The sequence below is a fragment of the Carlito syrichta genome, unplaced genomic scaffold, assembly GCF_000164805.1.
Source record: "Carlito syrichta isolate Samal-C Ts95f unplaced genomic scaffold, Tarsius_syrichta-2.0.1 Scaffold302333, whole genome shotgun sequence".
NCBI classification, from domain to species: Eukaryota; Metazoa; Chordata; class Mammalia; order Primates; family Tarsiidae; genus Carlito; species Carlito syrichta.
The window spans coordinates 50,484-64,084 of NW_007246429.1; the positions used below are offsets into that span (position 1 = coordinate 50,484).

Below are 13,601 nucleotides of genomic sequence, written 5' to 3' on the forward strand. Positions count from 1 at the left end.
TGCTTGTTAAACCAGGACTCCCCTCTGCTGCACTAGTGTACTGGCTGGGGACACACGGCGACAGATGCCAATCAAACTCAGCCACCCAGGAGACCTAAGTCAGTGCCTGTCTGAGCTGTCACATGCAGGTCCCTGACATCCAGGTCTGGAGAAAGGAGGAGAAAGGAGCAGGGAACCCACAGGGCTCTGCTGGCCATATCCCTCTCTGGCCCTCCCACAAGACCCTCTCCTTTCCCCACTTTAGGCAGAAACATCTCCCTCCTCCTTCTTTTCTCCAAGAATCTTACCCAAGACCTTTGTGTCTCCGACAGCGCATCTGTCCCATTGTTGTATCTGTGGGTCTTATTCTCCCTGGAGGGCCCCTCTTGGAAAAGTGAATCTCCCCAACATTAGAGGATTTTATCAAATTGCTGAATATCCCTCTTCCCTCTCACAGAGAGGAAACCCCCCTTCCCCCTAGCATGTTCATATCACAATGGAGGATGCTTCCTCTACTGCCAAGCCCACTGCACTCTGGGACCAACTGTGTCCACCTTGTCCCCTCAACGGTCTTCTCTCTTTGCTACTGTTACCATGTTCCAAGCAGACTTTGGAGCATCTCAACAACAGCAGCAGCATGGACTTTGGCAGATTTCTTGGGAACCAGTGATGTCCTAACCTGTTTGCTTTTCCAGGGCTGATATTTGCAGGAACTTTTTTGGAACCAGAACAGAAAGCATCCTACGTTCTTATGCAATTATTCCAGCTGGCTCCAACAGATAAATAAAGGCCATCATCCTTCATGGGTCTGCCTTTCCCAGCAGAGGATCTAGGTTGGTCCTGAAGTCTTCAGTCTCCTGCCCACCTGCCGGGGCCTCTCTGGGACAGCCATGAAGTCCCTCATCCTGCTCTTCTGTCTTGCTCAACTCTGGGGCTGCCACTCGGCTCCGCACGGCCCAGGGCTGAATTATAGACAACTGAACTGCGATGACCCAGAAACTGAGCAAGCAGCCCTGGTGGCCATAAACTACATCAATAGCAAACTTCTCCAGGGTTTCAAGCAAATCCTGAATCAGATTGACAAAGTGAAGGTGTGGTATAAGGTAAGTGAACCTGCTGCATATGAACTGACAGAACTATGTGGAGCTCAACTGGGTGCCTCAAAAGGTCGGCAACTCCCAACACACATGAAACTGCAGAGGGGTAAACTCTGATTTCTTCCCTGGAGCAAAGGCAGGTACAGGCAGAAGACAAGAGGAGAGACATTCTGGACTGCAGTCATGGGTCTCAAGAGGGTGCTGGGTGAGGCGTGGGGCAGCATGCAGAAGAAAAAAAAAGGCCTCTAATGCAAAATGATAGTTTGCAGATCACAGGTGGAAAGCACTGCTTGCTGGAATACTGGCCCAAGAGGCCAGCTTCTAGTGCCAAGTTACCACAGGCTGAATATGACTTATCTGTTTTTATTTCTCTCTGATGAAGACAGAGAGCGACTAAAACTGGCATTTGTGCCAGGTTGTTTCATGGATTATCTCATCCACCCTCCACCCTGCCCTGCCCTCCAGACCTGTGTGGTAGGCATGATTTCCTTGTCTTACACAAGAAGAAACAAGGACTCCGAGGCATTGTCCTTTTTTGCCCAAGGTCATATAATTAGTAAGCATTCAGGCTGGGATTTAATTCCAGACCTATGTTCCTTCGTCTATACTAGCTGCCTCCCAAAGGCCATTACCCACATCTCAGAGAGAAGTCTTGGCATGAACAGGATTCACTTCCTCACATGCCAGACAGGAACCAGTGCAGCCTGAAGCCAGTGACAACAAAGATGAAGCTGTAAACTATGCCATAAGGATCAGTCAAGAGTTTTAGAGAGGTGGGGAAAAAGTCATCTGTTTACTGCCTGTTTTGAAATTAGATTTTATGTCTGACTAAGGATCATTCTTTCAGCAAACATTTCTTACAAGCTTTTCTTAGGCAAGAACCAGTGCCAGATGCTGTGGGAGATATTAGGTTGAACCATATAAAATTGCCATTTTTGCATATCAAAAGAAAGCAAACACTGGCAGTTTTAATGGTTCTACCTAATTCAAAGATGAGAAAGACTCAGTCTGTACCCACAAGAGTTTACAGTCTAGGAAGGAAAATAAGGTAAATACCAGGAAGTCCCAACGACTGACAACTGATGACTGACATTTGCGCTCACAAAGGGACAAGATATTGAAATCAGGATTGCCCCACATGGGTTTTAAGAGTTCTGAAGGCACATGAATGTATAATGGTGGTTCAGAAACATTGATCCATTCAGGGAAAATAAACACACAACATGCAAACCTGAGGGGAAAGGTGATGAATAGGCATTGTGTTTTTCGCTAAAGACAGAACTTGAGAGAGACTTTCCTGGAGGAACCCAGGTGTACCTGGCTCCTATTCACCGCAGCTCTGAATGTTTTCAGAAAGTTACCTCGGGCACATCTCTATACCGTAAAATACAGAACTTCCTTTGAGGGAGGAGATTCTGAAGCTTCAAATACTGAGTTGGGCAGAACCAAAATGAGAGGCAAGCGGAGCTGAGTAGAGAGAAAAAAAGGCATTCTGTATTTTCTAGGCTTTGAGGAAAGGACACAAGAACAGATTAACTGACAAGAAAAACTCCAAGGATTTATACTGGCTTCCTGGTAATGTCTTCATGTCTACACAAGAGACATACAGTTTTCAGTCAGAGGAAGACGTGCTCGTTCCTATCATCACCAGCAGGGGGAGTAGCAGAGAGCAGCATCTTTGCATCTAGCCATCTACTACCGTACAAGACAAAAAAAAGAAAAAGCCAAGGACAGAAGCAACAAAGATCTTTAGGAAGGAAAAGAAAATAGGGAAAGGAAGGGGACTAAATAATGAGAAGGGAAGAATAGAAAGTTAGAGAGAGAGAGAGAGAATGAGTAAAGAAAAGGCTGTAACATATTACCCTGTACCTCCTTACTTTGTAGCTTGACTGAGAAGATCCAAAGCTGAATCTTCCAAACCACTAGCTGAGGGTGAAATTTTAAAAATTAAAAAATAAGTATCAACACTCATTTTTAGTTTACAAATAGAGCTCCGAGTGAGCATTGTGGCTCTATTACCTTGTCCAAACCCATGTCCCCTCCTTCCTTGCAAGCACTATTTGGCACTTGCCCAGTTGACAGAGGAAGATCAGAGAAGCCCTGGTCATTGTTCTGTCCATAGGCCAGTTTAGAGGTAGATGGAGTTGCAGACTTAGAGTAAGAGTCATCCTCACCTCTCCAAAAAGGAGGCAGGCTCAAGCCCAATGCAGGCTCATACTTTGACCCACACAGCAGGATCTGGGGGATGGGCTGCTGCTCACTTCTTCGTTCTGTGTCTCCACAGTGGCCGCTCGGAGAGTTATTTGAGCTTGAATTAGATACGCTGGAGACCATCTGCCATGTACGAGACCCAACCCCTCTGGAAAACTGCACCGCGAGGCAGCTAGTGGACCATGTGAGTGCCTTTCTTAGGGTGCCTGTGGGTGGTGCCTGGGGTCAGTTCTACCATGGTTCAGCAAAGAGCAGGCCTATTTCATCCAGTTCCTCAGTCTACCTGCTTGGCTAGCCAGTGTACAGTCTCTAAAATTGCCATTTGATGCTGCCTTTCCTGGGACTGATTTTTATAGTCTTTCAACTTTCTTCTTGTAGCCCTCCCTAAAAGCAGAAAGTGTCATGTTTCAATAGTACCCAGTGAAGGTGATTTTTTTTTCCATTAATCAGTATTTTTTATTATGGTTTTGTGGGGTACAGTTAAGGGTTAGGTGTACAATTACGTTTCATTCAGGCACCCTATTGATAAGAGGTGTTTTCCCATCCCCCGACAGATATTTGCTACTGTTAATCCCATCCCCCCCTCCCCATAGTTTCCCAGTACCGTCAGTCATTTTCTTATAGTATTGCATTGGATGTTCAAGGTCCATTATATGGAAGGTGATTTTTTTTGAAGGTCACCTTTGACAACCATGCCTGGAGGGACCCCTCCCATGTGATCAGTGAAAGGCCAGCTGTCCTTCTGGACCCTCATGTGGGTTTATTTCTCTAGGCTGTGGAAGGAGACTGTGATGTCCGGTTGATGAAAAAAAATGGCCAGTTTACTGTGTTGTTTGCAAAATGTGATTCCAGTCCAGGTAGAGATGATTTATTATTATTATTATTATTTACCTAGTAGAAAGAGTGGGAAAAGGATCTTAATAATTTTCAAGTTAATTAGTTCTAGCCACTTCATTAGTGAGAAAAAGGACAGGCCAAATTTCCTGGGTTCTGGGATTTCTGGTTTTTTTAAGGGACTGTTTTTATTGGGGGTGAAAGTTACCCATGATGTGGGGACTTCTGCAGAAAAACCAGCATGATACAAGTCCTTGAAGGTTTAGTAAGAAGCAGAGAAAATGCCTGAAATAATATGGTGCACACCTTAACCCTGTACATTTTTTTTAGTTAGAGCCTCACTCTAAAACTCAGGTTGGAATGCAGTGGCATGCTCACAGCCACTGCAGCCTCAACTTGCTGGGCTCAGGTGATCCTTCCGCCTCAGCTTTCCAAGTAACTGAAACTACAGGCGTGTACCACCATACCCAGTTAATTTTTCTTTATTGTAGAGATGAGGTCTCACCAAGTTGCCCAGACTGATCTTGAACCCCTGGACTCAGGCAATTCTCTTACCTCTGGATTACAGGCATGAGCCACTGTGCCCAGCTACCTTAACCCTTTTTTTTTTTTTGAGTTGGAGTCTCACTCTGCCACCCAGACTGGAGTGCAGTGGCCACCCGGTCACCGCAGCCTCGACCTGCTGGGCTCCGGCGATCCTTCCGCCTCAGCCTTCCAAGTAGCCGGAATTACAGGCATGCGCTACCACGCCCGGCTGATTTTTTGATTTATTGTAGAGATGAGGTCTTGCTGCCCAGGCGGGTCTCGAACTCATGGGCTCAGGCAATCCACTCACCTCAGCCGCCCAAAGGCGCGGGGTTACAGGCTGAGCCACCGAGCCTGGCTCCTTAACCCTTTTTAAATAAGCAGAGCTGGGTGAATGCCATGGATAATTACTGCCTAGATCTGAATTTCTCCTCTCTGTGTAGACTCAGCTGAGGATGTGCGCAAGGTGTGCCCAAACTGTCCCCTGTTGGCCCTGCTGAACGACACCCGGGTGGTGCATGCTACAGAAGTTGCCCTGGCTGCCTTCAATGCTCAGAGTAACGGCTCCTATTTTCAGCTTGTGGAAGTTTCCCGGGGTCAACTTGTGGTAAAGACTGAGATTCATTTGACAGATTGGGCAGTTTGGTGGCACTTTGGGAGTGTACTGTATATGGTGGAGAAGGGGTGAGGGAGGAACAGACACAGGGGCAGTTACAAGAGGGCAAGACGGTGTTGGTTGGAAAGGGGAAGAAAGTGTCCTGAGGGGTGGGAGAACCCTGACTGTCATGAGGCCCTAAAAAACCCTAAGTACTTGCCCTGTGCAAAGCTGCTCTAACATACAGCAGCCAGGCACATTCCCACTCCCTCAGTTTTAATTAAATCCAGAGCTCAGTGTTAGCAGCTAAAGGATCCCACGTAGTCCAGAAGCATTACTGTAAATTCACTGGTCTCCATACATTTATCTCCAATCCCTGCTGAACATCTGCTACAATCTGGTAATTAATACTTATAAAGCCATGAGCCTACTTACACTGACAAACTTATAATGGCTGGACCCTAAAATGCATTTTGAATCATGGGAGAAAACAGCTCAATGTACTGCAGATGGTTTATCATATTTGAATGCAAGAGAATTCTGATGTTTAAGAAGACTAGTATTCTGGACACCAGTCATGGCATACTTGGAATACATTAATATAGTTGGTAATTCTATTAATCAGAATATGTGATTGTCAGAGCATCCCTACCCCAGATTGTACCAAATAGCAGATGTTTTATGATTTTAAGTGTCCATATGTTCTAAGTACTATAAGAAAGAAAAAGCACAAGCAATATCTTCCTTACTCCCATCTACATTTTTTTTTCATTTGATCCTGCTCTATGAAATAGGTGAAAGAGTACACAACTCTTCACTCTCCCACCCTATCTTGGAGCAAACCAAACCTTGGGTCTCAAGGTACAGCCCCAAGGATGAGGGCTAGAGGGAGGCAGTGTTCCCACTCATGTCAGTCTAAAGCTGGCCTTGTGATTGCCATTTCCCATTTGAAAACTCACCTCTGCCCTGAATGGTGGGCAATGGATATCTGCTGCTCCTTCAGGGAAGACCCAACCTCCCACCTCTGTAGTACAAGTGCTTCAGGACACAGTCACACAACGGCTGCCCTATGTGAGCCGGTCAGGGGTGTGTTTCCCGGGCCCCACGTGTGGTTTATGTGAATGGTGCTCCCTGAAGTTTTGCCATGCGGTGACTCCTGCTACTTCCCTTCAGCTTCTCCTTCTCTGGCCTTTTCGTTCTGAATCATGTTGCCTCAAGAGCATGTTTATTTATCCTTATCAGCCTTTCCCAGCTTCTACCTATGTGGAGTTCGCAGTGGCTGCCACTGACTGTGTTGCTAAAGAGGTCACAGATCCAGCCAAATGCAATCTGCTGGCAGAAGAGGTGAGTGGGTCAAGGCCTCAGCTTGTTGCCACCCAGGCAAAGCATGTTGTAAAACAGAGCACCCTTGTGTCGTTCGTATCTTGTGGTTGTGGAAAGAGAATCACTGTGTAGAGTGCCTCCTCCCTGTGGGGTTGGGTGATATTCTGTGGGGAAAGAGAATCACTGTGTAGAGTGCCTCCTCCCTGTGGGGTTGGGTGATATTCTGTGGGGTGTCACCTCCTCATTTAAGAGCTGTCACCAAGTCATCTCACCCACTGGAAGCACATGGAGCCTGAAAGACAGAGGCAGTCTCCCAATGCATCCCAGTCATGCCCAGCTGCTGGGAGTCTGAAGTGTGGATTTTCTAGACATAACTCTGCTACAAAGACTTTCAAATTCTTGACCCAGGAATGTTCCCTTCTAGAGTTTTAGCCTAAATAAGTCATTGAAATGTTTGACAAGAATGTATCCATAAAGATGATTTATCATAGATATAAAATGACTAAAATAATATCTAAGTACCCAACAGGAGGGTGTCATTGAATAATATATGGCACATTAGTAAACAGAAAATTATTCAGACACTAAAAATTATGTTTTCAAAATATAATGAATAATATGAGAAAATGCTATTATAGTAAGTGAAAAACACAGGATACAACATGGTATAGTCACAGTGATCTCAATTTTAAATTTCTATTTAATAGTATTTAAAAATAAGAAAGCCGGGCTCCGTGCGGCAGCCTGTAATCCCAGCACTTTGGGAAGCTGAAGCGAGTGGATTGCCTGAACCCGCGGGTTCGAGACCATCCCAGGCAACTTGACAAGATCTTGTCTCTACAATAAAATAAAAAAAATTAACCGGGCATGGTAGCACACACTTGTAGTTCCTGCTACCTGGAAGGCTGAGGCAGAAGGATCGCCGGAGCCCACTGAGTCGACGCTGGGGTGGCCGTGAGTGTGCCACTGCACTCCAGGCTAGGCGACAATGAGATGCCAGCTGAAAAAATAATAAAGAAATAAATAAATATAAGAAAGAAATACATCAATGTTAACAGTAGTTCTCTGTGAGTCACCACTGTGGGTGATCTCTCTCACTCTCAAAGTATTTGGAATTTTTTTGTCATATATAGAATTACATATATCTTCTCCAAGCAGAAACTGTAACCTTTAAGAAAAAGGGTTGTTTTTTTTTTTAAAGGAATTAAGAATTTAAGTGGTTTTTTTTTTTGTCTTGCTGTATTGGAGTGTCAACCAGTTAACAGACCAGGTGCAGTGGCTCAAGCCTGTAATCCCAGCACTTTGGGAGGCCTAGGTGAGAGGATTGCCTGAGCCCATGGGTTCAAGACTAGCCTGGGCAACTTGGTGAGACCTCATCTCTACAATAAATAAACAAAATTAGTCAGGCATTGTAGCGTGCGCCCGTAGTTCCGGCTAATTGGAAGGCTCAGGCAGAAGGATCTCCTGAGCCCATCAGGTTGATGCTGGGGTGGCCGTGAGTGTGCCACTGCACTCTAGCCTGGGCAACAGAGTGAGACTCCAACTCAAAAAATAAAAAATAAAATCAGTTAACATTCCTTCTCTCTTTCTGTGGGCAGCAATATGGCTTCTGTAAGGCAACGCTCACTAAGAAGCTTGGTGGGGAAGAGGTTGCAGTGACCTGTACCATGTTCCAAACACAGGTAACAGCTTCATGAATAGCTTGCTTAAACCTTCAGAATATAACAACCCCTTCATGTTTATGCAGTACGTTAGTAATTACAGGACATGTCCTATCCCTCTGACCCTCACAATATAAAGTAACGCTGGGGTATGTAGAATCATCACCAAATGGAAGGACATTTCAGTCATGTCTTCCCCTCCCAAGAACTGGTGACTATAGGGCAGAACCATTCTGCTGTGTAGTTGGCAAGACTACCTTTTTATCTGTAGGAGGTGGGAGTGGTTTTCTGAGTTGCAGAAACTAGGCGGTCACGTCTGTCTGACAACTTCCAGTGGCTGCAAGTTCAGATGACAAAGAAGGTGACACTGCTGGTGTAGGTTAGCCATAGGTGGGGCGCTTTTACTCATGGAGCATGTGTGTGTAAGTCCACTATCACCAAGATAATTCTGGTAAGAACGGGGCCACCATAGCCCAGTCCCTGCTGACAATCTTTTGTACCTAGAGAGTCTTTTTTTTTTTTTTTGCCCGATGCTCTGCAAATAAAAAATTTTAATATGAGAGAATTGAGTGGGAGTGCCAGCCAGATCCATGGGTGGCCTTGTCTGGGAGGAGGAAGCAAACTAACCAAAGGAAATTGTCCTCTCTCCAGCCTGTGGTCCCACAGCCCCAACCAGACGGCGCCAACACAGAAGGCCCCAACCCTGTGGTGGACCCAGCTGCTCCTGTGTCCCCTCCAGCTGGCCCACCTGTAGCTTCCCTGGTGGTAGGACCCCAGGTGATGGCAGCTCACCCAGGACTTCCAGTACACCGGGCACACTACGACCTGCGCCATACCTTCCCAGGGGTGGCCTCGGTGGAGTCAGCCTCAGGAGAAGCATTCCACCCAGGGAGAACAGCCAACGTGGCTCAACCCAGTGTGGTTGCTGGTGTTGGTCCAGTGGCTCCCCTATGCCCAGGAAGAGTCAGATACTTCAAAGTCTAGGCCAGACACAGCAGAGACGAGAAGGTTTGGCACAAAGAACATAGCTACCATTTTGTCCAAGCCTGGGCACAGGTGGGACCTTGTCTGCTGTCTAAGTAAGTGTCACATGTGGTCTAGATTAATATCAAGTCTTGAATCCCAACTTCCCTTCATTCCTCAGAGGAAAGAAGCAGGGGGTGGGGGGTGATGGTTATGTCTGACAGAAGGCATAGGTCACAACTTGATTGTCATGGTTTTGATGATAAGCCACCATCAATGTGCTCTCTGCCTTCTGGTTGACCTCATAAAAACCATTCGAACTGTGACTTTGAGAGGTGCTCTTGCTAAGCTTATACTGCCTGTTAATAAAAGTGCCTGCAGGACCTTCCTTAATAAAGAAGGTTCTAAGCTGAAATGTGGTCATGATTTTTCCCTACTTTATCCAGGGTCTGCTCACATGTGTAGTCTGTTGTCCCAACAACCATACACTATCCCTAATCAAAATCAAAGTGAAAATAGACTCAAAAGAGAACAAAAATTAGTGTATTCATCTACACAGGAAAGAGTGAAACTAGGATCTGCTCACAACCTATAAGAGATGGCCATTTCCTTATGAGAAAATAATTATTTTCATTTTGTAAGAGACAGGAAATATTGCTAAAGGAGAGCTAAGTGCCTGAACTTTGTACAGACAAACCAATCATTGGTTTTCCCCAATGCCCAGGTAAGGAGGTATTGGTAATTAACACAGAATCCTCACTTTAATTATATCTGCTCATTATTTATGTTTAAAATACCTGTACAATGCAGCATTGGTCTCTCTAGCTAGTCTATTTTAAGAACCCAAGTCAAAGTTCTAGTTTATAGTAAGTTACAGAAAGGATACCTGGACAGGTGAATCCAGTGGACATTTGTAGACACTATCCAAGTACTCAGCCAGCACATGGGAGTAGACAGTCCCTACTATAGAATAGTGCCCAGACAATTTCAATTTTTTTCTATCAGCATTAGGTTTCTCTGATTGACTTCAGTGATGGGCCCTTACTGATGGAATTTTAGAGGGGTGGGACTAACAGCCAGATGAGGGTCTTTACTTGAACCAAGGAGATTGACTCAAGTGTTGACACCTCATCACTCATGCTTAGAGGTTTTGCCAATATTTCAGTCACCAGAAGAAATGGCCAAGAAAGTAAGAAAACCACTAGGTATCACAGAGAAGAAGAAGATATGAGCAGCCATTCTAAATGCTGCAGAAAGACCAATGAGGATGAAGACTGAGAAAAGGTCTTTGTTTTAGTTGACCGATTCAGAGGACATGGTGAGCAATGGCAGGTGCTGTTGCACTAGGAGGGGCATCCTGGTTGTCTAGGGTGGCATGTTGTTGCTGTAGGTGGGATACAGTTAGGCAAGAGTGGTCACAGGATAGGAAGTGAACCAGAGCTTTCTAGGGAAAGATTAGCATGTCTTGGTCTAAGCTAGTGGGCAGCAGACACGATTGAAAAAGATATAGTTTGGAGATAGAACTTCCAGGACCTGCTGATGGATTTGATGTGGAGTAAGAAAGAGATAAAGAATGAAGACACCCAGATTTGTGACTTGGTTAACTGGGTGGATGGTGGGGTCATTTACTGAGGCAGTGAGCACTGTCCGTTTCATCTGGGTTACCTCAATTTCCCTCCTCTCCAACTTAAAATGTATGCAGTTGAATTTTCTGTCTGCCTAACTCATGCCTTGATCTCATGCTTCTCAAGGAAGGGGTGAAGTTAGACAGACTTGCAAAACCTGGGCCCAGCTGCTTCACTTTTCACTTCTTGCTGCCCTCATTAAACAAGCAGGTATACATAACAGTCAGACACGGGAGAGGATTAAATGAGATGTTATAAGAATGTGCATGGAACCTTCTTGATACATTCTAGGTTCTCAGGAAGTGCCCTTGGTTTCTGCTGCTTCTTTCTACCCTGAATTTGGTAGCTTCAAACTCTGCTTGGCAACTTCATCCTCTCTCATGATTTAAACTATCAGTCTTACCCAGATAACCTACAGCTTCATAGCTCCAGATTTCACCTCTTTCTTGAATTCCAACATTGTATTTCCAAATATCTCCAGGATTTCCTCACCCGAATTTACCTAAAACAATTCCTACATGACATATTTTCTCTAAAGGATGCATACGTAAAGAGAGCATTATCCAAAATGTACATTATTTTAGAATTACTTCTTTTCCCCACAACAAACATAAATTAGAGAGGATGCATTACAAAACTGTTAAATCTACTGCTCTTCTCACTCATTTTTGCATTAATGCTGCTCTGTATTTTTTTAACATTCTCTTTAATATTTGGCAGAGTGCTCTCTTCTAAATTAATAGCACTGTATATGTCTCATTTATTTGTCTTCTTAGTAGCTTTTTAACCACATCTCATTCGTGTTTCAAAGTTACTGGATTTCAGGTTCATTTTTTAGTACTTGTACCATTACTACCAGTTAAGAGTGTTTGCTAGATAAGAAAATACAAATATTTACAATTATAATAACATCAGAATAATAAAACATAGGACCGGACACGGTGGTTCAAGACTGTAATCCCAGCACTTTGGGAGGCTGAGGCTGGGATGCCCGTGAGCATGCCATTGCACTCCAGCCTGGGCGACGGAGTGAGACTCCAACTCAAAAAAAAAAAAAAAAGAAGAAGAAGAAGAAGAAAACACTAGAATATAAAATAGCAATCATCATCAGTTATCAAAATTTTTCTGCATGTGGAAAAAATTTAATTCCCATGATATTGATAAAGAGTGATGGGTATTTCTCTTCCATGGGCTAGTCATATGACAATGGTGTAAACAAGACTCACAGTGCACTTGCTATAAAAATGTGTAATTTGGGGCTAATTTTTAAATATAGGGAATTTAAATTGTTTCACGTTTTGCGAGACTTTATTGCTATTTTAATATCTCACTATTTAAAATTTACTTGACTCAAAAGCTCATGACATGTAACTATTTTGTATGTTCAAACCTCAACTGGTCCACTATATCTTTACATTTTCCTCATTAAAAGATAAATTGTAAGCCGGGCTCGGTGGCTCAGCCTGTAATCCCGCGGTTTGGGAGGCTGAGGTGAGTGGATAGCCTGAGCCTGCGGGTTCAAGAACCGCCTGGGCAACTTGGTGAGACCTCATCTCTACAATAAATCAAAAATCATCCGGGCAGGATAGCACACGCCTGTAGTTCCAGCTACTTGGAAGGCTGAGGTGGAAGGATCGCTGGAGACCAGCAGGTCAAGGCTGCGGTGGCCGGGAGTGGCCACTGCACTCCAGTCTGGGCGACAGAGTGAGACTCCGACTCAAAAAAAAATAGGTAAATCGTGTATTTTTAATCCTGATTTAAAGCAAGAATATGTAACTTGTGTGATATGGCATTCTTTGTTTTTGTTTGTTTGTTTTGTTTTGTTTTTGAGTTGGAGTCTCACTCTGTCACCCAGGCTGAAGTACAGTGGTACACTCACAGTCACTCCAGCATCGACCTGCTGCACTCCTGAGATCCTTCCACCTCAGTCTTCCAAGTAGCCAAAACTACAGGCACGTGCTACCACACCTGGCTAATTTTTTTGATTTATTGTGGAGACGGGGCCTCACCATGTTGTCCAGGCTGGTTCCAAATCTGCAGGCTCAGGCAATCCTCTCATCTTGGCCTCCCAAAGTGCTGGGATTACAGGCTTGAGCCACCATACCCAGCTGATATGGCATTCTTAACATCAATTTCCCAAATAATCATCTGTATAAAATATTGCTGGTGCTAGCATATACTACTTTTACCACCTCTAGTCTTCCCCAATCCTTTACGTGGATCCAAAAGCAAGCAAGAACCAGTAGGAATAAGTGTTATCCAATGCTGGTTTATTGGCATTCTCATCCTTGTATGTGTGTGTATACATTTATTCAGCAGCTGGTGACTCCCATTCCCCTCATGTGGTTTGCCAAGGCTGAGAATGTTCATGATGTTCATCAGAGCATTCTTTGAAATAAAGAAAATTGTAAACAATATAAGTGTTCTGTACTAGAAAGCTGTCTAACTAAATTATCTTATACCTATTTCATAGACTACTTTGCAGAAATTTAAGATCATGTTATTAAGCCGGGCTCGGTGGCTCAGCCTGTAATCCCACGCCTTTGGGAGGCTAAGGTGAGTGGATTGCCTGAGCCCGCAGATTCGGGACCCACCTGGGCAGCGAGACCTCATCTCTACAATAAATAAAAAAATCAGCCAGGCGTGGTAACGCACGCCTGTAATTCCGGCTACTCGGAAGGCTGAGGTGGAAGGATCACCGGAGCCCAGCAGGTCGAGGCTGCGGTGGCCGGGAGCGGCCACTGCACTCCAGTCTGGGCGACCGAGTGAGACTCCAACTCAAAAATTA

General features: G+C 44.7%; 1 protein-coding gene across 1 annotated transcript; it reads left to right on the plus strand.

The window, feature by feature from the left end:
* Positions 1-707: 707 nt before the first annotated feature.
* On the plus strand, positions 708-9,603 carry AHSG (alpha 2-HS glycoprotein). Its single transcript, XM_008056359.1, has 7 exons — positions 708-1,082; positions 3,361-3,471; positions 4,060-4,144; positions 5,090-5,253; positions 6,484-6,585; positions 8,163-8,246; positions 8,877-9,603. The coding sequence occupies exons 1-7, from the start codon at positions 870-872 to the stop codon at positions 9,207-9,209; spliced, it is 1,092 nt and encodes a 363-aa protein (XP_008054550.1). The 5' UTR covers positions 708-869; the 3' UTR covers positions 9,210-9,603.
* The last annotated feature ends 3,998 nt before the right edge of the window (positions 9,604-13,601 follow it).

Coding starts and splice junctions, on each gene's coding strand:
- AHSG (XM_008056359.1), top strand. CDS start 870: ATGAAGTCCCTCATCCTGCTCTTCTGTCTTGCTCAACTCTGGGGCTGC. Junction 3,472..4,059: donor CGAGGCAGCTAGTGGACCAT/GTGAGTGCCTTT, acceptor TTATTTCTCTAG/GCTGTGGAAGGAGACTGTGA. Junction 6,586..8,162: donor GCAATCTGCTGGCAGAAGAG/GTGAGTGGGTCA, acceptor TTCTGTGGGCAG/CAATATGGCTTCTGTAAGGC.